General features: G+C 48.0%; 2 protein-coding genes across 3 annotated transcripts in view; one reads left to right on the top strand and one right to left on the bottom strand.

The window, feature by feature from the left end:
- Positions 1-3,210, top strand: part of EPG5 (ectopic P-granules autophagy protein 5 homolog) — a 58,318-nt gene extending 55,108 nt beyond the window's left edge. Inside the window, exons 45-47 of one of the 2 annotated variants that reach the window (XR_005955336.1) lie at positions 490-670; positions 1,533-1,800; positions 2,762-3,210. The gene's annotated coding sequence lies outside the window, so the exon portion shown is untranslated. Of the gene's footprint in view, positions 1-489; positions 671-776; positions 834-1,532; positions 1,801-2,761 lie in introns of those variants that run through there. The other variant, XR_005955337.1, reaches the window with a different exon arrangement.
- Positions 3,211-3,394: 184 nt separating this feature from the next.
- SIGLEC15 (sialic acid binding Ig like lectin 15) lies at positions 3,395-13,106 on the bottom strand. Its single transcript, XM_041469731.1, has 3 exons — positions 10,078-13,106; positions 7,776-8,159; positions 3,395-5,199 (listed from the first exon to the last, which is right to left on the bottom strand). The coding sequence occupies exons 1-3, from the start codon at positions 10,127-10,129 to the stop codon at positions 4,727-4,729; spliced, it is 909 nt and encodes a 302-aa protein (XP_041325665.1). The 5' UTR covers positions 10,130-13,106; the 3' UTR covers positions 3,395-4,726.
- Between the last annotated feature and the right edge of the window lie 12,963 nt (positions 13,107-26,069).

The raw sequence follows: 26,069 nt of genomic DNA, 5'->3' as shown, positions 1-26,069 counted from the left end.
ACTGGTTTGAGTGGGTGTTTTGAGTCTCCCATGAGGACCAAGGGGAACCAATTGATTTTGGGACACGAGGTCTGATGCTTCTATTTGGACCCAAACTACTTGAGTTAAAGAAGTAATTTTTTAGGGAAAAATTCAGAAAGCCAAGCCTAAATCCCATGCACAGGGAGAAGTGAGTTCTCATTACTATATGTCTGTAAATCATAAGGGCTCAGAAATCCAATTCAGTCTGTCCAACTGATATCTCTGAGATATCTTTCCTCTGTGACACCTGTGAAACTGAGCTTACAGGTCTGTGACTACACTGTCTGCTGTAACTTCCCTTTTCTCTTTGCATCTCTTATTTTTTATTAAATCTGGCTTTGTCACTGCTGGAATTTTAAGCAGGGATTTAAAAGACCAGGTTCAAATATATCCTCCCATTTATTTTTTCCTTCCCCCTTATCATTCTGGCCAAGTAATTTAAAATTCTGCTTTTCTTTCCCGGTGCAGATCTTATGAAGAGGTGAACTTTAAAATAATGATTCCCAGCCTGGGGTCGAGCCTGCAAGCTTGATGGTATTTCAGTAGCAGTTTGTTGTTACCAGGGGCAGGATTGTGTGGGGAACAGTTTTGGAGCTGCTGCACTGGGATTGTTGCACAGAGCATCAAATCCAGCAGTATAAACGTGAAAGTAAGTTCAAGCCACCTGCTTTTTCTTAATTCTTTCTCCTCCTCCTCATCTAAGCCAACCTGTTGCTGGCTCCAGCCCTATCCTGGGTCTCTGCCTGCCTCTCCAGGACTCCAGGTTGACCCTCATTGTCCTATACCATAAGCTGGATCTGTTCACCTGATTCTGGAGGATGTTTATAGTTGGGTAAGAGATTTCTCTGTGGCTGGCCTTTGTGATTTTGCAGTAGTGACTTCATCTCAGAAGAGAGAGATTTAAGAAATGAGTAGTCAGACATTAAAGAAACTTCTTTGTGTAACACAGAGGTGGAAATGGTTTAGAAATATTTTTTAAACTAGAAAAAAAACCCCAACAACCCAACAATTTTGTGTATTGGAACATTGGTCACAAAGCTCTGAGTTTCTGGGCACTGGGAGCTAAAGCAGAGTTAGAACACAGACTAGTTCAGACTTCTCATGTCCTGCTTTCAGCTCTACCAGTTTTTGGAAGATGTCTTTTTCCTTGGACTCCTCTTTAAAGTTAAGGTTTCCTTTAAAATAAACTCTTCTGAGTGTTTAGAAATAGTAATAATAATAATATTTTTAAAAAAGGAACAAGCCCCATCAGAAATCCCAGTAGTGTTTTGCCACAGCTAGGATTTCTATCATGTCAGTACCCACTTGGATGTGGTTGGAGAAGCAGAGTGGTGAAAATGCTTTTCAGAGCAGTGTTTGAAAAAATTCCAAAGCAAAAAGCTCTGAGGCAATTTTATACCATTGCCTGCTTGCTTAAATATTTGATAGGGGCTAAAAACACAGATAAGTTACAATTGACCACGTTTTGCCCTTCCAGCTCCATCACTCTTTCTTTTCTTTCCCCCATAAAGGCTGCTCTCACTTGTGAGGAGAAGCAGGGCTGGAGCTCACAGCACCGTGGCAGGGGCCTTGGAGGTGATGGAGTTCCAGCCTCCCCGAGGCTGGTGTGACCCCTGTGCCGTGCTCCCTGGGGAAGGAAGCAGCTCCGTGGGGATGGTCCCGCCGGCCCCTCAGCTGCGCCGGGGCGCTGCCGCGGGCCGGCTCCGGCTGTGTCCGCGCTCGCAGTTCTCGTAGGTGCACTCCAGCTGCTGGGGCCTGGCAGGAGGAGATGTGGGAAAGGTGAGGGCATATTTCAGGCTCCTCTGGGATTTGCCAGTGGATGTCAGGGGAAGCATCTGTGACAGAGCCTCTTCTACTTCACAGTGGTTTTTAAGGGTCTCAGCTGCAGCTGCTGTTTTACACCTTAAAGGTTTTACATCTTAAAGCATGCAGAGCAATCTCCTGCACCTTTGGCATCCACTGTGCTACTGTCCTGCCCAGAACCTCGTGAGGTTGTGACAAACCAAGCTGTGCCAAGGGAAATATAGGTTGGATATTAGGAAAAAGATTTTTACAGAAAGGGTGATAAAGTTCTGGAATGGTCTGCCCAGGGAGGTGATGGAGTCACCATCCCTGGATGTGTTTAAAAAAAGACTGGATGTGGCACTCGGTCCCATGGTTTAGTTGAGGTGTTAGGGCTGGGTTGGACTCGATGGCCTTTAAGGTCTCTTCCAACCCAGGGATTCTGTGAATTGTGTGAAACTCCTCCTGAGCAGGATCTTCTCAGGTAAGTGTTGGCTTTAAGCCTTCCTATCTGTAAATTTCTATGCAAATATAACCAAGGGTACAATGTGGTTTAGACCCTGATAAATCAGCAAAACTGTTTTTTTAATAAGAAATTATAGATTTGACTGTAGGATTAAATTCCTGGTTTCTTTAGCTGTGCCCTAAGCACTTGACTGTCCTGCTGGAATGGCTGTTGTTCTGGGGAATGGTCAGGGAAGGAGATGTGGGGTAACTCAGGAAGGAAGTATCACAAAGAAATAACTCAGATTGAAAGGGAGTCACCCCATGCAGTTGTAATTATCCTTGACCTCAGATGTAATTATCTTTGACCTTCTTTACCATTAGATCAAGGAGGATTGGTTTTGGTGGGATTTGTTTGCCTTTTTTTTTCTTTTCTTTTCTTTTTTCTTTTTTTTTTTTTTTTTGGTGTGTGTGTGTGTTTGTTTTAATTTTTAAAATTTTTTTCCCATTCCAGAAGTTTGGCCACCCCAGCTGCCAGGAGTGTCCAAGATCAGTGTTGTGTTGGGTCATGGGGAACGCCAGGAGTTTGTGGGAACGTGGTGTGGATGCCAGCCCAGGAATCAGACCCTGTCACCCCTCAGCTGGGATATTTGCCACCTCTCCATGCCTTCCCTGCACACTTGGCTGAGGTCATCAGCTTTAGTGTGGCAACGTTTTGTACTCCATTACAAACTGGGGTGAAGAGAGAGGGGAAGCTTTCTGTTTCACAGTGTCAGCACAGACCGTATCCCTTTCCCTTGGGTGGATGATCCATTGTTGGTTTAATGTGGCAGCACAGGACCATGGAATGGTTTGGGTTGGGAGTGATGTTAAACCTCATCCAGTGCCACCCCCTGCCATGGGGTAGAATGCCACCTTCCACTGTCCCAGGCTGCTCCAAGCCCCATCCAGCCTGGCCTTGGGCACTGCCAGGGATCCAGGGGCAGCTACAGCTGCTCTGGGCACCCTGTGCCAGGGCCTGCCCACCCTGCCAGCCAGCAATTCCTGCCCAAGATGCCAAAATCTGTGCCTGCCCTGTGGCAGTGGCAGCCATTGCCTGTGTGCTGTCCCTGCAGGCCTTGTCCCCAGTCCCTGTGCAGCTCTCCTGGAGCCCCTGGAGGCCCTGGCAGGGGCTCTGAGGTGTCCCTGGAGCCTTCTCTTGTGCAGGGGAACAGCCCCAGCTTTCCCAACCTGTGTGCAGCCTTCCAGCCATGCTCTGGGCTTATGGCACATCTAAACTTCTGTCAGCCCTTTGCTGGTACAGCAGGCTGTAGTCTCTCCAAAAAGCAGCCCAGTCCCTTCTCCTCACTCTACTGGGGTCTCCTCTCAGCTGTGCCCAAGCCAGAACCTCCTCCCAGCAGTGTCCAGCCCTTGTTCCCTCACGCTGGCTCACCTGGCCATCAGCTCAACCCTCTCCCTTCCCTAGAAGCCTGCTCTGAGGTCAGAAAATTGTTACCAAGACCAAGGACACGCTGCATTTCTCACCTTGGCCATCCTTACTCTCCTGCAGGATAACATGAGTAGAAGGCAAGACATCCTTACCTGGCCAGGCTGGGTGGAGCAGAGGGGGGACCTGTGAAGTGGAAATGATGATGTGGGTTAGCAATGAGGTCAGAGCGGGCTGGGGAGCCAGGAGTGACCTAGAGCTGCTGGGAAGCTGCACTGGAGGGGGGTTGTGACACTCCAGTGAATGAGAAGAAGTCCTGATGTCTGGCGTGTGGCCCTCTCTGTGTGCTTGGGAATTAGGCACTGGAATACAAGGAGCAAAGCATTTCTGGTTGGTCTGACAACTTCTGCTGTTCAAGACAAGTGGTGGCTTCCATGAGTGTGACATCAGATTGTCCCTACAGATGAGTCACAGTGATGTGACATCCCATTCTTCTCAGTCCCCTCCTGCCCATGCCACCACTCAGCAGCACTGGAGGGTTTGGGACCAGCGGCCTCCTGGCTGCTTGGGATGTGGTAACCCTCAGTCCATGGGCTGATTCCCATCTCCTGTAAGCTGGGCACTCCCTGATCTCACAGCCTTGGCGTGGCTGGAAGGTGGGATTTCACAAATGCTGGGGAAGTACTGGGTAGTGAGGTCCTGGGGGACTGACAGGGATGGTCTTAAAATGAGGATGTCCATCCCTGGAGATTAAACTTGTGTGGGATGCAGCAAAGGTAGATCCTGGCTGTGGGCTACAGGGGACTAGATAGTAATTAGCCTGCTTCAAGGGAAAAAATAAAAAATGGTTATGTAGGCAGTGGGTTCTCCTCTGATTTCCCCTCTGTTGGTTTATTAACATTTCCTCTTCAGCACAGGGAAACCCCTGCTCCCTCTGAATTTCCAAAGGAAATTTCCAAATTTCCTCTCTCGGCAGGCTGTGACCAACCAGCCAAGAGCTCTTGTCTCTTCTTAGGTTTCTTGCTAGAATTGTCCTTCTCCTAGTGCAGAAAATCATGAAATCATTAACACTCCCTCCCCCCAAACAAACCCAGTCCCCTCCTGTGTGATTTGTCTGCGCATCCATCCCTGGTTGCCAGTGGATGGAGGCAAGCCAGGACACTGACCTTCTCTGGAGAAAGCAGTGAAGCTCAGTATCGCCAGCAAAATGACCACCTTGATTCCCAGTGGGACGAAGATCAAGATCATGAAGGAGGAGCTGTCGGAGGCTCTGAATTTGTAGAAGTAGACGGCCCCCTCTGCCCTGCCGTGGCTGTTGACGGCGGTGCAGGTGTATTTCCCATCGTGGGTCAGGGAGTGCAGCTCCTTGGTGATGCGGTGGCTGGAGCTGCTGCTGGAGCTCAGGTTGCTGTAAGGGGGTCCTGTCCAGGTCAGGATGGGCGCTGGCTCCCCCTCGGCCGTGCAGCGAGCCTGGAAGGTGTGGTCCCTGCTGGAGCTGACCGTGATGTTAATGATCCTGGGGGCCGCTGTGGGAATGGCAACGGGGGAGGGAAAGCTGGTCAGGCTGCGAAGGAAGGTATGGTGCAAACAGCAGGAATGAAGATTTGGTCTTGGTGGATCCTCAGCATTGTTCTGGCAGGGTAAAGTTGGATACTGGTGGGTGAGAGCTGGACCTGGGCAGCAGGGCAGGGGGGATTCTGCCCCTGTGCCCTGGGCTCAGGTGAGAGCCCACCTGCAGAGCTGCCCCAGCCCTGGCTCCAGCAGCACAAGGACGTGGAGCTGCTGCAGCCAGTGCAGAGGAGGCACGGAGATGCTGCCAGGGCTGGAGCCCCTCTGCTCTGGAGCCAGCCTGGCCCAGCTGGGGCTGTTCCCCTGCACAAGAGAAGGCTCCAGGGACACCTCAGAGCCCCTGCCAGGGCCTCTAAGCAAAATGGGGATAAATTTTTAGCAGGACTTTTTGTGACAGGACAAGGGTTGATGTTTTGAAGCTAAAAGAGTAGAGATTTAGGTTAGATGTAAGGAGAAATTTTTTTGAAAAGAGGGCTGCCTGGAGAGGCTGTGGCTGCCCCTGGATCCCTGGAAGTCTCCAAGGCCAGGCTGGACAGGCTTTGGAGCAACATCATCTAGTGGAAGGGGGGTTGGACAAGATGAGCTTTAAAGGTTCCCTTCAACATAAACTATGTAATCTATGGATGCTGGCATCAGCCCTCTCCTTCCTTGTTTTTTCTTGGCACTTTTAGATTTTCCCACCCAGCCTGTGTTGGACAGAGGGGCAAAAGGGTTCACCCAGCAGAGCCTGGATGCAAGGATGTGTACTCTGTTTGTTTTATCCCAATAATGGCTCACACATTTTTCTGAACTTTGCCCAACTTCAGCTGCTGTGCCCTTCCTCGTTGGCAGAAGGCAGAGAAGTGCCACCCACCATTGTAGGCACAGGTGCAGCTGCTGATCTTTCTGGACTTGGCTGCATCTCCAGGTCCAGGACATGCCACCCTCAGTGTTCTGCACAATTTTGTGGCTGTTCCTTTGATCTCTGACCTCCAGAGAGCACGTGGATGGACCTGTTTGTGTGAGCCCTTTGCTCAGTGCCTGAGACTTGCCAGATTTGGCAGGTTAGTTATAAGGAAAATATCTGCTTCTTGCCACAGCCTATTTTTGATTACTTTTTTTTTTCCAGACCCAGAGTTACTAGGTCACTTTCAGGTTGGATATTAGGAGAAATTTCTTCACAGAAAGGGTGACTGGATATTGGAAGGGGCTGCCCAAGGAAATGGTGTAACCCTCATCCCTGGAAATGTTCAAAAAGGTGTTATGGAAAGCAAAGGGCACTAAATGAGTGTCCTCACAGAGGAAGAGCAGAAATTCTTTTTTTTTTTTTCAGACTAGACAACAAAAACAGAATTTGCAACCACCTACTACAAGTCGTCCTCTTTGTCCATGTAGTGCAAGAGGAATCTGTGTGTCATGGGTCTGTGTATTTTGGTGTTTAAATTAACCTTTTATGCATTAATTAACCCCTCCCAATCACAGTGTCAGAGCCCATTTCCAAGCAGGGTACTGTAGCTGTTTGTGTTATCATTCCTCGGGTGTTAAAATCCAGGCAGCCCCTGTGAGACAGATCTTGCTGCCATCCTGCCCTGGCCCTGCTGTTTGTGGGAGTTCAGGAGCTGCTGCAACTAAAGGAGAGCCTCAGCTGAGCAGAACTTCTCAAGAAACAGCCAAGCTCATCCTCGGTCCCATCTGGACACCCACAGTGCACAGCAGGCATAAGAAGCTTCCCTCTCAAAAGCAAAATCATCCAGCCTCATGGCCTGGGTAAGATCTGAGTCTGCTTCTGAGCCTCTTCTGGCTGCCCCTTGATCTGTGAGCTTGCCCTGGGAAGTGGGATTAGCATTTGACATTTGTTGCTCTGAGCTGGTTTTCCAGGAAAAAAAAAAAAAAAAAAAAGGTTCCAGGATTGTGTTTCATGCTCCAGAGGATTTTGGATTTATGGCACCTGGGTAGCAGGTATCTTGTCTTTCCAATCCTCTGCTACCACCCAGCCCTGTAGTGCTAACACCTGTGAACTTGTGCTCAGCACCTGGGCTGTCCAGTTCAGGGTCTGGTGGAGAGGATGTCTTTAACCCCAGTTTAGTTAATCCCAGTTTCCCTCTGCTGCCTGCCCTGATCCTGTGCTGCAGGGACAAAGTGGGATGCACAGCTTTTGGGGGGCTCTCACCCCAGCTGCCAGAGCCTCGCCATTTCCTTACCAGTTTTGTTCCTATTCCCTTCCCTGCATTGTGCTCACTGTCTCTTGTTGGAGGACTGAGAAGGACAATGAATTTGCCCTGTTATAATGGAGAAAGAAAACCCAGCCCTTTGGAAAACCAAGACTGAGGAGGACAATGAATTTGCCCTGTTGCAACGGAGAAAGAAAACCCAATCCTTTAGCAAACCAAGACTGAGGAGGACAATGAATTTTCCCTCTTATAATGGAGAAAGAAACCCCAACCCTTTGGAAAACCACCTCAGATAAGCTCCTGCTGCCGTCTGTCATTTCCCACACCCCGTGGCAGCTCCCTCGAGGGTGGCTTTGCCTCCTTGGCCTCTCAGGCCCTCTTACCAATCACGTGCAGCTTTATCCCATTCCTGCTCTCGTACTTGTCCTGGACATCTCCGGCCAGCTCCACCCGACAGAAGTACCTCTCGCTGTCGCTCCAGGTCAAGTTGTCCACCCTGATGGACAGGTCCTTGTGCCGGGGGTTGCCCAGCAGTTTGTACTTGTTCTTGTGGCTGATGGCAGTCCTGCAGAGCTCGCTGCTGCTCTGGCTCACACACTTGAAGATCACCGTGCCGTTGTAGGGCTCCTTGATCCTCCAGATGGCCGTGAGGGCGCGGTCAAATGTTTTGTAGGGGTGTGTGAAGGTGCAGGGCAGGATAACCATCTTCCCAAGCTCTCCAGTGACGTCAGACGGGACGTGGACAGACCAGCCATTGCACTGCACACCTACAAGCAAGAAGGGATTGTGGAATTGCAGAATGGTTGGCTGCAAGGGGCCTTAAAATTAGTTTCATTCCACCTCCCTGCCATGGGCAAGGACAACTTCCACTAGCCCAGGATGCTCCAAGCCCCTTCCAGCCTGGCCTTGGATACTTCCAAGGATCCAGAGGCAGCCACAGCTTCTTTGGGCAATGTGTGCCAGGGGCTCACCACCCTCACAGCCAAGAATATCTTCCTAATACCTAATCTAAATGTCCCTCTTTCAGTTTAATATATAGACATGTCTATCTACCCACTGTTCTGCTGCTATCAACAGCTGTAGCAGCAGATTGTGGCTTCAGAAACACATCTGTGCCTACATTCCTGTCTTATGAAACTCCATTGGATCAGGGCCTCTCAGTAGCTGAGAATACCTGTAAAATGTAAAAGCATCCTATAAGTATTTCCACCCATCCCTGGTCTTGTTGGCTTCACCATATGGGCATTCAGCTGTCGGATTACTCCTGTAGACTCAAAGATAAGATTTGTTTTTCTGTTCCTGTATCTGTGGCCCATAACACTTGACAAACACCTATGTGGCAGTGCAGCTTGTATTAACCTATTGTGTGTTACACAATGGACAAAGGCCATCCTAGGGCCAGTTCTCTCTGCAGATATTTACATGGAGTCAGCTCCAAGCCAGTATTTTGATTACTGAGATCTGGAGTCGTGCTGCCCTGTCATACACAATACTGGTATGGGCACCTTTTCCAGCCCAGGTAATCTAATAAACAATGCTGCAGCACTGCAGGAGCTTCATGAAGCTCACGAGCTTTGAGCACAAAGACCTGGCACTGAAAACAGTGATTGCTATTGCTTCCTAGCTTATTTGCTCTTGTTTTAGTTATTTTGCAGCATGTCACTGTAACCTTTACTTTAGGAGAATTGTAGATTGTGTGCTTTTGAGTATGATTTGCTTCTCTCTGCTGCCCCTTTGATTAGCTTTTCTTTTTTTTTGGTTTTCAATCTTAAGGAAAGAACTTTTTTTTTTTTTTTTTTTTTTTTTTAGCACATAAGCCCCCCTTGCCTTCCAGATGAAAAATAATGTTAAAAATAAGTGCTTTTAATGTTAGCATCTCCGCCCATTTCCATGGAAACACAGTTTGCCTAGTTATGAGTGGAGGGAGCTGTCAACTTTCTCTGTATAATTTACCCTTAACTCTAAAGCCTCAGCGTGGCAGGTCTTTCACATTCCTTTTGTTAATATCCAGCCACCATTTGCTAATGGAACTGAAGCTCTCACAAGGAAGAGAGAGGCAAACAGCCTGCATGCCTTACAGAAGGTAACTCCCAAAAGGAGTTGTCAGGTCAGTGTTACTGCTGGTGCTCAGTGGGAAAGGTCATGAGGACAACAGCAAGAGCTGGGGACCAGCTCACAGCTACCCTTGCTCTGGCAAATGCTGTTTGGCAGTGAAGCTAAGCAAATCCTATGGAGTTTAATGGAATTTAAGCAGCTTCTGAGAAAATGGAGTCAAGCCTCGTGTCTCCACACATGACGTGTTTGCCTCAACAGATATTTGAAGTAATGTGAGCTTAAGTGCTCAGTGGAACTGGAAAATACTGTGTAACTCCTAAGGAATATGAAGCAGAGCGGTGATGAAAATGCTGCATCCACCCAACAAAGCCGGGGAATAGTCAGATGAACTTCCTGCTCAAGTTAGGAAAACAGAAAAATGCAAAAAAACCCCACAAACTGACAATTGCTAAGCCTGAGTCTTCCCAGCGCTGCCACGTGCGCTTGGAATTTCAGGAATACTCTCAAGCAACGTGGTGCAGAGTGCGATTCTTGCAGAGTTTGTGGCAGCAGGCAGCTCCCTGGCCCTCGGGCTGGGGTGAGAGGAGAAGCTGTGGTCAGCCAGGGGCTGGCAGCAGGCTCAGAACTCACCCTTCCTGGAGAGGCGGAGGAGGCACAGCAGCACCAGGCCGAGCTCTCTCATGCTGCTCGGCGTTCTCCCCTGAGGGGCATCAGCAAGCCAGACCCATCTCGTTACCTCTGAGCTGCCGGCCTTGCAGTGACAAAAGGTTTTTTTTCCAGGGGTAGGAGAAGTTGTGGTTTTTCTTCCTCTTGGAGGGAGTGAGTTGTTTAGCTGAACCAGCTCTGGGTTCAGGTATTAATAGTTCTGCGGTCAGTCATATGAAAATTACACCAGAAGGAATCAAGTGTTAACCATTTTCCAGCTAGAGGGAGGGAATTGCAGACTGGAGCTGCAAACATCCATGCCATGTGTGTGATGGGGCAAGAGGGGGTGGCTTTTGCTACCCACTCACCAGCCTAGAGGAAATCCTCGCAATCTGCCTGAGGTTGTGACAAGCAAGACTCTTACTGTCCTGCCTTCCTTCTCCTGCACCTGGAGCCTTCAAACCAACTGTGCTCTACCCCTTGTGCTCACTGGATGTTGTTCTATCCCTAGGTATAGAAAAAAACCCCAAACCACTCTTCTTTTGAAGGCACTTGTGCCGAGGTTCACTGCTGGATGAGTGGTTTGGTGTCCCCTGGCACCCTGCTCTGTCCACACTCACAGGGCCCTGATGAGTGATGACTCATTCCCTCCTGAGAAATGAGATGAATTCCAGCTTTTTGCCCAGCATCTTTGTGCAAATACTTGCTGCTTTCCTTCTGGATTTAGTTTTAGCAAATTGACTGTTTGCCCATCCACAGAGCCTGTGGGGAGCTGATGGTGTTTTCCCCCCTCCGTCTCCCTTGTGGCGATCTCGCGGCTAAATTTAACAACCCTGGGGCGTGAATTCCCTGTCTGGGCTCTCCTTGAGGTTCGCTGCCTTTGCTTCAGGCCAGGGGGAGGGAGGAATGGTGTGTCCCAGAATGATCTCACCGTGTCCGGGGTGCTGCTGTGGGCTCCCTCCTGGGCGGTGACAGGGACAGATCACCCCCAGGCCTCACGGACAGCTTGGGCAGGCCTCGCAGCAGCCTGGGCTGGCGGAAGCTGTCCGTGCCCAGGGTGGGATGGGATGATGTTCCAGGCGCCTCCCATCCCAGTCTTTCCGTGATTCCCGCTGCAGGGCCGCTGGAGGGCTCCCGGAGCCAGGATAAGACGCTGCTGGGTCGCTGCTGTCGCTTTCCCCGTGTCCGGAGCCAGCGCCCACCCCAGCAGCAATGGCAGGGCTCCCCTTGGCCCTTCACCCCTGCTCCTGCCCCTCTGTTCCCTTCGGAGCTTGAGGAAAATCTCCTGGGAAGGAGACCTGGAGTGTGTTCGCTGCTTCCTTATCCCTTGCTTCCTTCTCTTTGCTGTTTGTGAAGAGAGAGATTTCTGTCTTCCCCAGGCTTTTTGGAGGAGGCTCTGAGAATACCCAGCTCTTACTTAGGGTTGTTTGGACCTGTTGCCACACAGCCAAGGGTGTTAATTTTTCAAATACCCACTTAGACCCCTGCCCTCTCCCCTCTGCAGGACATCCTTGAGCAGGAGCATCAGGACCAGCGGCCTGATTGCTTTGCAAACTGTCCTTAGTAGCTGTTAAACATAATTCATGCCAGCAGCAGCTGAGAAACCTGAGGGTAGGGGTGGTGGCAGCAGCAAGTAAGAGACCTGTAATCCCTACCACATCTGTGATTTGTGCCTTTTCTGTGTACCTCCCCCTTCTTCCCCTAAGTGCAGTTAGATTTCATCTATTTGTGATGTGACGTTTTTGGTGGTGTGACTCTTTTTAAGCCTTTCACCACTCGTGGCACAGTGGGACTCAGTGGATTGAAGTAAAAGATTAAAGTGAAATCCATGTTGAAAACATCTTGTTACAGTGAAGCATAAATGATTCATGTAAAGAAAAGCTGCAGTTAACACCAGTATGATCCTCTTCCTCTTTAATGTTTTACTGCAGCATCTCCTAGGAAAATATCTGGTAAATCAGAGCAGAACTACAAATCCTTTGAGTTTTATCTGTGGACTGATTTTCTTCTTGGACCATGGCTGTTGGAATGAAGCATTTTAGTGTTTAAAATACAGAGTTGGTAATGTATAGCTGAAAAGATTTACAGTTATTTGAATCAGCCAAAAAAATTTTGTAAACAAAATCATCCATGGCTATGATGATTCACAGACTCTGTGACCTTTTTTCCCTGGTTTCTGCTTAAATACTATATAAGTATGGAAGCCTGCTTCTGGTCCAATACCAAAACCAGGATGCCGTCCGTATTTATCAAATACAGGTTTTAGTGCTAGTAAATTTAAAGGCTGCAAATAGTGACATTTTTCCTGCCTCCCTAAGAAATTCCTGCAGTGTTTTGTGATGAACTGGATGGTTTCAGAGGGCTTTTCAGCCTAAATGTTCCATGGCTCTGTGGTTGGGTGGTGATGATCTGCACCCAAATTGCAACGTGTGACTGGAGCTGAGCACGGCAGAGCTCATCCCTCCTGGTCCCAGGTTTGTCACTGAGGACTGAAGCAAAGAGTTATTTGTGTAGCTGCACCTGTGCTGACAATTCACCCACTTATTCAGTGATCAGAGAGAAGGCAGGTGTTCCACCTCCCTCCCTTTAGGTCTTAGTTTCAGCTCCAACGTTTTCTACTTCAATTATTTCAGCATCATGCGTGTTCCTAGTCCTCTGAGAGTGCCAACCTGCACACATTCAAAGCAAATCCTCATGTTTTGTCACATCTGGCTCTCTTCCCTGAAGGGATTGGCTCTGTGAAGTCCTGGAAAGTGAAGCTGGGAGGGCAGAGGGGGTTTTCCCTCTGTCTGGTCCCTGTCAGCAGCAGAAAGTGGAGCCATGCTCCCCTTTTTGTGAAGCTGCTGTGGGCTGCCCATCTTCCTTCTGTGTCCACTTCATCCTCACCAAGCAAGAGGCAGAAAAAAAAATTACGGGTGAACCTATAGAGCAGGGAAAGTAGAAAGTGATGGAGGGTGTAAAATGCAGGCACCATTATTGTTGGTGACACTAATCCTGTTTCCTGGCTTTGAGCGTTGCTGCAGAACACTGTCACCACTGCCTCAAGCTCCTGCTGATCTGGCTCGAAGGTCTGCAGGTTCAGTCTCTTGCCTGTGTGTCTGCTCAGCCCCTCACCAATGCTCCTGACCTGGGGAGTTCTCCTGCCTGCCATCCCATGGCTCCGAGTGTGTGGCTGTTCCATCACCAAAGCTGTGCTGGCAGGCTGATGGAGCTGGAACACGGGTGCTGGTGAACCCTTGCTGCCTCCGGTGAGCATCAGCCAAAGCAAATTAAGTGTATAATTGGGTAATTTGCACCTAGTGGGCAATTACTGCATGAAAAACAGCTCATGTTATGGGCAGTGCGTGGCAGTGGAAAAAGGCAAAGGAAGTGTCTCTCTCCAAGCTGTTGGTGTAGCTGGATGTAGCCACCTCCACTGAGCTGCATGAACTACTCTGATCTCCCAAACTCATGCCCTTCTGCCCCTTCTGCCCCTGCTCTCAGCCTGTGGCCTGCTCTGACCGTGGCACAGCTGCAGACAGGCATGCAGTGCTGCTCTCTGCTCTGCCCCTGCCAAGGCAGTCAGAGCCATTAAGGGGATGATCCTGGGGCCACACGAGTGCTGGTGCTCCCTCCTCCAGACTGGTCCTGGTGCCAAGCCCAGCCAGCAACCACAGCTTTGTGCTGATGTGGCCACTCATTGCAGGAGCCCCAAGAGACCTCTGACTCATGAGGCATCTGTATCAGCTTGCTACATGACAGCTGTGGAATGTTTTAGGACTGCCAGCCCTCCTCAGCCCCATGCCAGCTCACCAGCACTGAGTGTCCTCTCCTGGCCTGGCCATTCTGCCACCCAAACAAGCACAGAGGGTCTGGCCTGGTCTCTGTGTGATGCTGGGCTTAGCCTGAGCCAAGGGCTGAGCCAGCTGGCAGGGCAGAGACACCACACACCCCTTTAGACTAATCCAAATGATGTGTCTGATCAAAGGCACTTGAAATGCCACCAGAACAGAGGCCCCTGCCCACCCTTCCTACTGAAAGTGAGCCTTTGGAGATTTATGTGCTCTGTCTCTCCCTGCTGAATGGGCACAGCTGGTGATTTAAGAGATTTATGCTCCTCTAGTTGTAGATTTCATAGCCCTTCTCTGGGATGAGAGCTGCTCTCCTTTGGGAAGGAGTGTGGGCTGTTTTTTCCCACCAGGCCACACAATATCTGAAGCACATCCTGAACTTTCCCTTGACAGAGCACTTTCGGCCAGTGAAGGGGTGGGTCTGATCCATGATCTGAGCTTTGCTGCCTCACTTCACAGGTTCCAAACAGATTCAAAAGCAGTCAGAATGAGATCTGTGGTAATGAATGTGGTATCCCCCTAGGGTGTGCCTCTGTGGAATAACTCTACACCTCTTGCTGTCACTCACCCACCCACATCCTGCCTTGCCTGAGATCCTGTGCCCTTTAAAGTGGCATTTATTGTGGCATCTTCTCTGAGAAATGTTCTATTCTCTTGTCTTTTGTCCTCCCTAAGCTCTGCTAGCCTGTGTGTTTTCAGTGATTTAAATGCAAAATTTAACCAGAATGCTGTCATGGCTTTTGCTTGTTTGGTTTTTGTCTGTTTGTGGCATTTTTTTGTTGGGTTTGCTGGCTTTTTTTTTTTTTTTTTTTTTTTGGAACCTAGGTGGTTAAACCTAGACTGTTTAGCCATTTTCCCTTGCTGTTGAACTTCAGCTGAATTTCTCCACTTGGCATTACCTGTTGCTGTATGGCTCCAGAAGTGCTTTGACTGCTCCTCAGCATCATCCACAGGCTGTATGCATCATCCACAGATTTCTCACCTTGCAAGGGCACCTCACGATCACCTCTACTCTTAAATATGGCCCAGCTTGAGTTTGAAACTAATAAAGTCCAGTCCAGAAGATACCACTGCTTCTGCTAATCTGTTCTGCTATGTAATTTCTAGCATAGCATAGAGGGTTTTAATCCATTTTCCCCTGAACTGAATTCCAGACCTCGGATTTGACCTGGGTGCTGAGTTACCAGGTTGGGGAGGCACAGCTCCCACAGCCCCTGCTCTGGGCCAGCGTGGGGGGAGAGCTGCAGATCTGAAGCCAAGCTGTGGAGATAATAAATGAGGCAGGGCTGAGTGATCACTCCTCCCCAGGAACTGTGTCCAGAGGCAATATTCACTGACAGCCTTGACCTGATTGTCCCAGGATTGTCTGTGCTGCTCTTAAATCTGCAGCTGAGTTATAGGCAGAGGCAAGAATGTTTTAATGGCATTGCAGGTACTTGTGCCTTTAAGGAGACCACAACAAATAATTTTTGTAGGTAGCACATGACCTGGGTGAGGAGCAAGCAGTGCTCTGAACTGCTGTTGGAACAGGAGACCTTGACTTGAATTCTTGGCAGAGCCTGTCAGTGCAAGATCAGCTCCTTTCTAGCTGGGACAGGAATTAGATGAGAGAGATGAAGGCAACAACTTCCCTTGCCCTGATGGAGTGATCTGCAAGAGAAGGAGTAATTTTTGCCTTGTGGCAGGGGTTCTCCAGAAAGCAGTTTGGTGGTGGGCTTTTTTTTTTTCACTTTAACTTTCATTGGGGTTGTTAAAGTTGGTTTTTCTCAGTGGGTGTGGTTTTCTGACTGATGCAGGCAGCGGGGCTGCAGAGGACTTACTAAATCAAAATCACAGAAATGCAGAGTCACAGAATCAGGGTTACTGCCCCTGTGTTTACTCTTTACCTTAACCTCAGGAAACATTTCTGGTAGAGAATGGAACATTTCATGGCAATAGGTGGCAAAATATTTGAAAGTGTTCAAAACCTGCTGTTTCTATGCAGTTGGTACTGAGGTCTGCTGGATCAGAAAGTACCAATAATGGAAGTAACCCGTGAATTGCAGCATGTAAAGGAATGTATAGAATCATAGAGTGGATTGGGTTAGAAGGGACTTTAAAGATTATGTAGTTTCAACCTCTCTGCCATGGGCAGGGACACCTTCCCCTATGCCAGGTTGCTCCAAGCCCTGTCCAACCTGGCCTTGGACACTTCCAGGGATGGGATGATTGCAGCTTCACTGTGTCAGTCAGTACCTCACACCCTCACAGGGAAGAATTTTTTCCTAATATCTAATCTAAACCTACTCTCTTTCAGTTTGAGGACCACTTTCCTTTTTTGCTTTTGCTTCATCTGATCTCTGATAGCACAGAAGTGTTCCCAAAAAAGCCGGTGCTAACCCTTTCAGGCCAGTGTAACCTTTACTTAATTGCAAGACTGACATAACCTCATGTGGCTCTGGAGATACAGAGTGAGATAAGGCCCCTGCCTAGGGGAGCTCGCTCTCATTAACAGTGATTGATGGTGGCATTGACTCCTGGGATTAAGATCAGGGGCTGATAAGGTGGAGGAGAGGTGCTATGGGGAGTGCATTGTTCATATCAACTCTCACCTCATGCGGGTTGGAGCAAACAATAGATAATTTACATTCCTCAGTACTCCCTGCTCACAGTCCTGCCTGCACGTTGCTGCTGGCAGGGCCTTGCTGGAAGCCCAGCGTTCCTGTCCAGGCAGGATTGGAAAGGGAAGCTTCCCCAGAGGAGGGAAGGTGCTTGGCACAGCGTGGCAGAGTGAGAGAAGCTGAGGAAGCGTGGTGGCAAGGTGGGCTGGAGGAGAGGTGCAGCCTGGGCTTGGAGAGGTGATGCTGCAGCATCAGAGAACAGCAGAGCCGCGGAGCTGAGGGCAGAAGGGACCCTTGCATAAGGATATTTCACAGAATATCCTGTGCTGGGAGGGTCCCACAGGATCATGGAGTCCAGCTCACAGCCCTGCACAGACACCCCAGCAATCCCACCCTGTGCTTGAGAGCATTGTCCAAACCCTCCTGGAGCTCTGGCATTCCCTGGGGAGCCTGGGCAGTGCCAGCACCCTCTGGGGGAAGAACTTTTCCCTGATATCCAACCTAAACCTCCCTGCACAGCTCCAGGCATTCCCTGGGTCCTGTCCCAGCAGAGATCGCTGCCTGCCATTTCCATACAGTCATTCCTCTTCTCTCCAGTCCTGAGGCCCCTTTATGGATGGTGACCTTTGTGAAGAGACTGCCTTAAAGCACAGTGGGGTGGGATGGAGCCAGGACATCAGCACAATGAAATCTGGCCAGGCTGCAGGGCAGATAAAACACTGGTGGACTGAGCTGAGATCAGGTGAAGCAGGTGGTGAAGGGAATGTGCTGGTTAGGAGTGGACATGATGGATGGAGAGAGCACTTAATGGCACTTCTTGGCAGCCAGGGCAGGCACTTTCTCACAAAGCTCTGCTTCTCATGTGACATCCTCAGAGACCTCGGGGCAGTTAACCAGGCTCTGCAGTCCCTGGAGGAAAGCTCTTCCTGGGCTTTCCACAATCCACTGGGCAGGGTCTGGGCTTACCTTGGGGTGTTAGAAATTCACTCTGCAGCTTGAAGTGTTTGTAAAAGAAGCATGCAAAGGGTTAAAAACAAGTGGCCCTGGAGTGCCCATGTCGCAGTTCCCAGCATGTAAGGTGGAAAGGAGGTTTCTCTTTCTGTGGGGGTGACTAAGGGCATCCACAGGCAGGCTTGGAAGGAGTGGAATGCAGATCATGGCATCATAAAATAGTTCGGGTTAGAAAGGACCTTTAAAGCTCGTCTGTTCCACCCCCTGCCATGGGCAGGGACACGTTCCACTGTCCCAGGCTGCTCCCAGCCCTGTCCATACTGGCCTTAGACACTGCCAGGGATCCAGGGGCAGCCACAGCTGCTCTGGGCACCCTGGGCCAGTTTGTCATAGAGAGAATTTCTGATTAAACCCATGTTGATGAAACTGAGCCAATTTCTTGTATACAAAGAGCATTGTTTTGTTACAGATAATCACACAGTGGAAAGATTAGCCCATGATTTAGCAATGAGAGGAAGAGCAGACATGTACATCCTCTGAGGTACAATCGCTCATTTGTCTGTCAGGTTCAGTTATTTTGAATAATCAGGGTTTTGCCCTTTCTCCCGGAGTATATAAACAATTCTGAGTTATCTTCTGAATGCTTTTGGATAAGTTCCCAGGAGAACTTAAATCTTGGATGGATTTGTAACATGCCTGTAGGCAGCTGTCCTCTCCAGTCCTGGTTTGTGGTTACCCCTCCTGTGACCAGTGGGAAATCTGGTTATGTGTGCATGAGGAGCACTGGAACAGCCCCACGTGTCTAAGTCAGGCTGTTTGGGTGCTTTTCTTCTGTTGCTTTCTCACAGCTTCATCTAAAATCACGTATTTCTGCAAGTCTTACACACAGCCATCATTCTTTGTAAGGAAAATGGAACAAAGGAATGTGCAAAAATTGCTGGCATGATTATCAGTCACATCACAAATGGGGCTTCTGTTGCCTCCTTAGATTTATTACCTAAACCTGCAGCATGCAAGTTAGCAGGCTCCTCTGGGAGAAACATTGTTGTATGGACGATGTGACTTTCCTGCATGGCATTCTTGTGGACATTCCTCCTCAGCTGTTTGGGCTTCAAAACCCCCTGGCTGCCACGTGCTCTAGCTTGAAGGGTGACACTGGTTTTGCCTGGATGGTGTGTGTAAGGCTGGTGGGTTCCCTGCAGAATTCCCACCCTGGGAGGCAGTGACGTGCTTACAGCTGAGATTTCCAGAGCTGGGAAATGGAAATTGCTTGATTTCTGTGAAGGACCATGGCTTGATTTGCTGTGAAGGACCATCCCAAAAAGTCTCAGCAGAGTTTAGGCTGGAGCTGTGCAGATTGCACCCCTTGTGTGTAATTCCTCTTTTGGCACCTGCTGGTGCTGAGGATGAGAGACAAGTTCTGCTTTCAGGATGTACGACTCAGGGGGAAAATGTTCTTCTGGGATTTCCATTGAAGGCAAAATATGAAAAAATGAACTCTTCTTTGATAATGAAAAAAGCCTTTGATATTCAGTTGGTAGATGTCTCAGTCTCACTCCGCCTGTGCATGAAGCAGGACATTAGATGTTAGATGTCACTAATTTCTGTGACACCCCGTTCACTGCCCCTCAGCACATCTGCAAACCCCTCAGGGATAAGCACAGATCTCCTTTTCAGCCCTGCTCCTGATACTCTGCTCTTATTCCCCAGCAGGACTTGCAGTTTACAACATAAAATCATAGGCTCATCAAAGTTGGAAAAGAACTCTGAGGTCATGGAGTTCAGCCCTTAGCCTGAAATAGCACTGAATTCACCACTCAACCATGTCTCCAAGTGCCTGCTGAACACTTCCAGGGATGCAGATTCCACCCCTGCTCTGAGTAGCATGTTCTAGTGCCTCACCATCCTTTCTGTGGAGATAATTTTCACAATATCCAGCCTAAACCTCCCCTGGCACAACTTGAAGCCATGTCAAACATTTCTCATCTTGTTTTTTAGGGGAATTTGCCCTTTCAAAACTATTCTACCTCCTCTCTCTAATCCCAAAGCTGTATCACTCATATTTTGGCTATGTGTAATCTTGTGCTGTCTTATTTAAAACTCCATTATGTTTTGGTCTTTTGTTGCACTGCTGTGTGGATCCTTTTTTTTTTTTTTTTAATTTTATTTTTTTTTTTTGGTGGGTTTTTTTTGTATTTTCCAGTTAAATTAGTGTAATCTAAAAGTGTCTTCTCTATCATGAGGTTGAAAGGTGGTCAAATCACACATAATCTGCCCTTTCTGAAATGCCTCAGTGATGGTTTTGTTGATTTCCCAGATCCTGCACCTGGATGGAGGAAGTCGCTGGAGCTGTGGAGCCTTTTGCCAGGTTACATTTTTTTCATCACTCTGCATCCCACAGAAATGGAATTCTGTGTCTTTAGGGGTTTTTTTAAGGAGGGAAAGGGATGGTATGTACTTTCCAAGAAGCTGCTGAGGGCAGCTGGGCTGGGGTGAGCCCCAGTGAGGGTCCTGCCCATGGATGACTGCAGATGGACAGTGAAGGAATGTGGGTGCAATGAGACACTGCATAAGCTCTGGTAGAAACTGGAGGTGTTTTGGATAAAGAATGTCAAGGATTAGTGGATTTGTAATGTTTAGGGGTGTGGAGAAGTCAGAATTCTTTCCCAGAGGGGCTGGTGACCATGTGCACCAATGCACTGTGAGCAAACCAGGACTGGGGAAATGGAAAAGGGAGTGATGGCTCAAAGAGCCATTCATGATGGGACAGACAAAAACAGGGGGTGCATCTTGGGGCAAAGAACAGAAATTCATTATCCCTCAGAGGATTTGTTTGTTTTGTGGACAAAACTGTTTTTGTTTTTTTTTTTTTTTTTTTTTTTTGTGTGGCAAGCTTGCTCTCTGCTCATGGTGCCTGGCAGAACAGCTGCACAGAGCTGCCTCTGGTTGCTAAGCCACCACCACAGGACGCCTGCTGTTGAGTGGTATTTCTCTCTCTGGGGAGGGAGAGTGTGTGTTCTAAGGTATTTGTATGTGGGCAGAGTCACCCACAGTTTAGATAAAGGTGAGTTGGAGATAAGTGATGTGTTGGGTTATGCTGGAGTGACTCCAATGGGAGATACCATCCTGGATCCTCATATGGGCTGAACAATTTCAAGGCTGGGGCATCCACAGCTGCTCTGGGCACCCTGTGCCAGGGCCTGCCCACCCTGCCAGCCAGCAATTCCTGCCCAAGATGCCAAAATCTGTGCCTGCCCTGTGGCAGTGGCAGCCATTGCCTGCGTGCTGTCCCTGCAGGCCTTGTCCCCAGTCCCTGTGCAGCTCTCCTGGAGCCCCTGGAGGCCCTGGCAGGGGCTCTGAGGTGTCCCTGGAGCCTTCTCTTGTGCAGGGGAACAGCCCCAGCTGGGCCAGGCTGGCTCCAGAGCAGAGGGGCTCCAGCCCTGGCAGCATCTCCGTGCCTCCTCTGCACTGGCACTTTCCTACAGTGTCACGTTCTCCCCCACCAAAATTATACATTACCGTGAGTTTTGTAGCTGTTTTGTGACTGAGGCACCAGGACTGTTTGCTGGAAAATTCCACTTGAAATAATTCTTTCTTTTCCTTCCCAGTGCACCATTCCAGGGGCACGCTTTTCCTAGAATTATTTCTCTAAGTGTTCTCGTTAGCAAATCTGATCCTTAACCTCCCACTGATCCCAGTCTTATCCGATTAAACTGGTGACCAATCCAAGAATGTTTAATCTAAAGTGAAAGGTTTTGTAGTTAGTCAGTTTCCTAAGACCATGGCTTCTATCCGTTTTCTTCCAATCTATATATTTTCATGAGTGGTAAAAGGAAAAAAAAATATACAGACTTTCTAAAAAACTGCATTTGAACTTCCATTTTTGCAACTGCACATATGTAGTTTTATTTTACTCAAAAAATTACTGTTGATGACATCACTGGTCCTAAAAATTAAAGCAATTGCTCCAGTGTTCCAAACACAACTGGGCTCTGATTTCCCTCACAGGTGCTTCTGTTTGTTCACAGGGTTGATTTTGTTGCTCCCTTCTAAGAGTTTGAATTTGTTGTGGGAAATCCTAATGCCAGTCATCTTAGAGATGTATTCCAACCTAAATGGTGAACATTATGAGGTTTTTTTTTTTCTTTTTAAATTTTGCTTTGAGTAAACAGCCTCAAGATGTACCAGGGGAGGTTTAGGTTGAATGTTAAGGAAAAATTTCTTCACTCAAAGAGTTTCCAGCCCTGGCTGGTGCTGCCCAGAGCAGTGGTGGAGACCCCATCTCTGGAGGGATTTAAAAGCTGTGTGGATGTGGAACTTGGGGACATGGGCCAGTGGTGGCCTTGGCAGTGCTGGGGGGAACTCGATTATATTTTCCAACCTTAACCATTCTGTGATTCTGTTCTGTGATTCTGCTATGCATTGGAGTGTAATAGCAAGTCAGGGGGCCTCAGCCTCAAGGTAAGTAACTCAACCTTCACAGCCCCTTTGCAAGTAAAGCACCTTTGGGGGCCTAAAATGATCCTTCTGACCCACATCCCTGAAATATTAAGGCCTCCAACTCCTGTTTAAACAGTTTCTGTTTCAGTATATGTGAAATTAATTGCCATGGTCTATCTGTGCCTCTGAGAACATGGAGAGTGAGGGCCCTAAGTCATCGAGGTGTATTTGCTGTGGGAGCTGTGCAGTTTCCTCATCTCATTCCAAATCTGGAAAAAGCCCAGCTGCTGGTAACAAAATAGGCCTTACTACCTGAAGGCAGTTTTCCATGGCAAGACAAAGAGAAACTTCAGAAAGGTGTTAATTTGTGCCCAACAATTCACCTGTCATGCAGTGAATGAGGGAGAGGGAAACAATCAAGAAATAATTGAGAATAATCTTTTCAATGCACAGTCCTCCTTCCTCGTGGGTAGCATCTTTCTTAGCAGGTGAATTATGCCCAGCTGTGGCCAAATTCTGTGTAAATTCCTTCTCACTTAGTGTCAAGATTCAAAAGATTAGATAATTATCAACACCAGCATTCTTTATACTGTTTATATTTCATGTGCAGCCCAGTAAAACCAAACAGAACCTGCAGCAGGCCGGGAGGATCAGATAAAGGACACTGCATTGTTGCATTTCCCCAGATTTGGGCACTTGACATGAAACTGGGAGTCTTGGGGAGAACTGTGCACATCAGACATCATCAATGAGAGCTGCTTAGGAAGTGGCAGTCAGGCAGTTTATTTGAGTTAGACTTTTGGATAAAATGTGACTCCCAGCAGATGTCTCCCAGTAGTTAGGGTTTTTTTAAGCTTTACTTTTTAATTTATGTTTTTGTTTGTTTATTTGTTTTTTTATTAATTTCTCCCCCATGAATTACTTTTAATAGTATTTACTTATTTTATTTATGTATGTATTTCTTGTCAGAACTGCAAACACAATGCAAACTCTTTGCTGGTACTGGGAGGGAGGTAATCCAGGAAAATACCCCAAAATTTCTGCTCAGTGTCTTTCCTATGAGTCTGGTATCACCTGTGTAGCAGAAACAACATTGAAAAAAGAATGCTTGAAAAAGAAGGATGATCTGAATAGCATTTATCTGATGTCAAGACAAAAAAAACCCAAAAAAAAAAAAAACAAAAAAAAAAAAAAAAAACAACCAAAAAAACCAAAAAAACCCCAAACGAAAAAAAAAAAAAAACCAAAAAAAAAAAAAAAAAAAAAAAAAAAAAAAAAAAAACACCCAAAAAACCACCAACCAAAAAAACCAGTTTCAGTAATAAGATAAATTAGTTCTGTTAGCAAAGACAGTGTTTTGAACGATAATGGGAAAAAGCATAATATGCATGTTCTGACTGACTTACATGTCAAATTTCCAAATAGCTGTTATTTCCTGAGAGGTGATGGGAAGAATAAATTCACTGGATAGTGTGAAATGTAGAATTAATTCTGAATGAAGTGCGAAATCTTTCTAAATGGCTGGGACATAGCCTTCATATTTTGTTGTTTTTTGGTTCTGTGCGTATGATTTCTTTATGGTACTGCCAAAATGTCCCTGTTGCTCAGCAACAGCAGGCTGGAATAGCACCAGTCAGAGGAAATCTGCTGATTTGCACTGGGCATAAATCGTGTTCTCTTGCTGGAGTGCATATTTAGGCACAAGGGTGAAAGCAGCCTCTGTTGGTTTGCCTCTCTGGGGCACTCGTGGTGCTGGGTGGGGAGATCTCAGTTCAGACATTAAAATACCCTTTTACACTACAGTTTGAAAAATCACAGAACCAGAGAATGCTCTGGGTTGTGTTGGACACCTGAATGTCATCAGTCCAACCCCCTGCAATGGGCAGGGATATCTTCCACTGCACCAATGGCTCAGAGACCTGCCCAACTGGACCTTGATTTTTCCAGGGTTGGGGCATCTACCATATCTTGGGGCAGTGAGCCAGTGCCTCACCACCCTACCCATGAAAAGTTTATTCTTTTTATCTGGTCAGAATAGATCCTCTTTTAGTTTAAAGCCATCAACCCTTTTCCCATCAGGGCCCTGATAAAAATTTTGTCCACATTTTTCTTAAAGAGACTTTAAGTACTGAGAGTCCACAAAAAGATCTCCCCAGAGCCTTCTCTTCTCCAGGTGAACATTCCAGCTTTCCCAGCCTGGCTCCAAAGCAGAGGAGCTCCAACCCCAGGGCATCTCCATGGCCCTCTGCTCCAGGAATATTCTAGACAGAACATGACCTCATCTAGCCCCAGTCTGGGGGCATGTCCAGCATCTCCCCTGGGAATGAACCACTCCTGGCTTTGAGGAGGTTTCTGTGGCTCTGTTGACCCAGTGCTGTGCCTTGGGCTGTTTGTGCCTCCTGTATAGAGCCAGGCTTTGCACTTGCAGGTTTAAGGAGGTTTGATGCTGCAAAATGCCAAAGGACAGAGTGAGCTGCGGCTGTTCATCCTGGAGAAGGCTCTGAGGAGGACTTGGAGCCCCTTTGAGTGCCTAAAATTGCTCCAGGAGAGCTGGAGGAGGGTTTTGGCTAAGTCGTGGGTGGCAGGACAGGGAGAATGACAGGGGTTTACACTGCCAGAGGACAGGGACAGATTTTGGGATATTGGGAAGGAATTCCTGGCTCTGAGGGTGGTGAGGCCCTGGCACCAATTTCCCAGAGCAGCTGTGGCTGCCCCTGGATCCCTGGAAGTGTCCAAGGCCAGGCTGGATGGGGCCTGAACAAGCTGGGACAGTGGAAGGTGCCCCTGCCCATGGCAGGATAGATAGAACAAGGACCCTTTAACCCAAACAATTTTGTGATTCCATGATTCTGTGATAAACACAAAGAGCAGAATTTAAAAGTTTTCTACATATCCCACACACACTCATTTAAAAATTTTATTTTCCAGTGTCTTCTACACTACTTGTTTAAGAGGCAACCAATCTTTGGAAGAACTTAATGATAATAAAGAGAGAGAAACTTAAAGCAAGCTCAAAAAACTATGAATGTTTGTTTTAGAAATTAACTCCACAGAACATTATGTAGATATTTATTATTTTAAATCATGGAAATGCTACATTTTACAAATGGGAGTCAGTCATACAGAAATACTGTTGAACATCTGAAAACCTAAAACTTCACCAGAAGATACTGCCAACAGTTCATCACAAATATTTTACACCCAGGTCTTTGTGATATTTGCAAAAATACATGGTTCGGGGTCTTTTTTTCCCCTTCCCAAACTCAAAAATCATGCTAGATTTTACTTCATCTGCTACAAGGAAAACAGGTTTTTGGTTTGCTTTTCCTGGTGTGACGTCAATGCATGTAGGCTCCTGTCAGCTGAAGGACCTGTGCTCATGGAATATTTTTGGTGAAGATATGAGCTTCAGCATGAGACAGAGTATGTCAGTGAGCCAGGCAGAAAGGTGGCTGAGTTAATGCCTGTCGAGGTGATCCACACTGCGGGGTGCAAGGACGGCTTCCCTTTTCCCTCTGCCCTACCTGCACACCCTGGGAGCCTGGGCACAGGTGGCACATGGCTGGTGTCCTGCAGAGCTCTGCTGGACTGACCCCAAATGTCCCCTTCCCACTGTGGGGCAGAGAGGAAAGGCAGAGCAGCAGCTCCACAGAATCACAGAATCACAGAGTCGTTGCCAAGGCCACCACTGACCCATGTCCCCACGTGCCACCAGGCCTTTAAAACCCTCCAGGGATGGGGACGCCACTGCTGCCCCAAACAGCCTCTTCCTAGGCTTGATAACCATTTCTACAAAGATATTATCCCCAATAATCCAATCCAATTTAAACCTCTCCTGGCACAATTTGAGGCCATTTTCTCTCCTCCTGTCCCTGTTCCCTTGGAGCTGTCCCCTGGCTGTCCCCTCCTGTCAGGGAGCTGTGCAGAGCCACAAGTTCCCCCTGAGCCTCCTGAGCTTCAGCAGCAGGCTGGGGCAGTGCAGCATTTTGCTGTTTGATATTCCTGGGCTGAGTGGGACAGTGTAAGGAGAGGAGTTCAGAAGATCAGCTCAAATTAGCCCTTTTATTGCATAGGAAAGGGACAGCAATGACTTTCTTGCTGTCCCCTCCCTTGCTAACCCATCACCAAATTAAAATATTAAAAAAAATCATGAGAT

Source organism: Pyrgilauda ruficollis, unplaced genomic scaffold, assembly GCF_017590135.1.
Source record: "Pyrgilauda ruficollis isolate IOZ18807 unplaced genomic scaffold, ASM1759013v1 scaffold104, whole genome shotgun sequence".
NCBI classification, from domain to species: Eukaryota; Metazoa; Chordata; class Aves; order Passeriformes; family Passeridae; genus Pyrgilauda; species Pyrgilauda ruficollis.
Note: the sequence above shows the minus strand (reverse complement) of the source record. Positions and strands in the feature narration are given on the sequence as shown.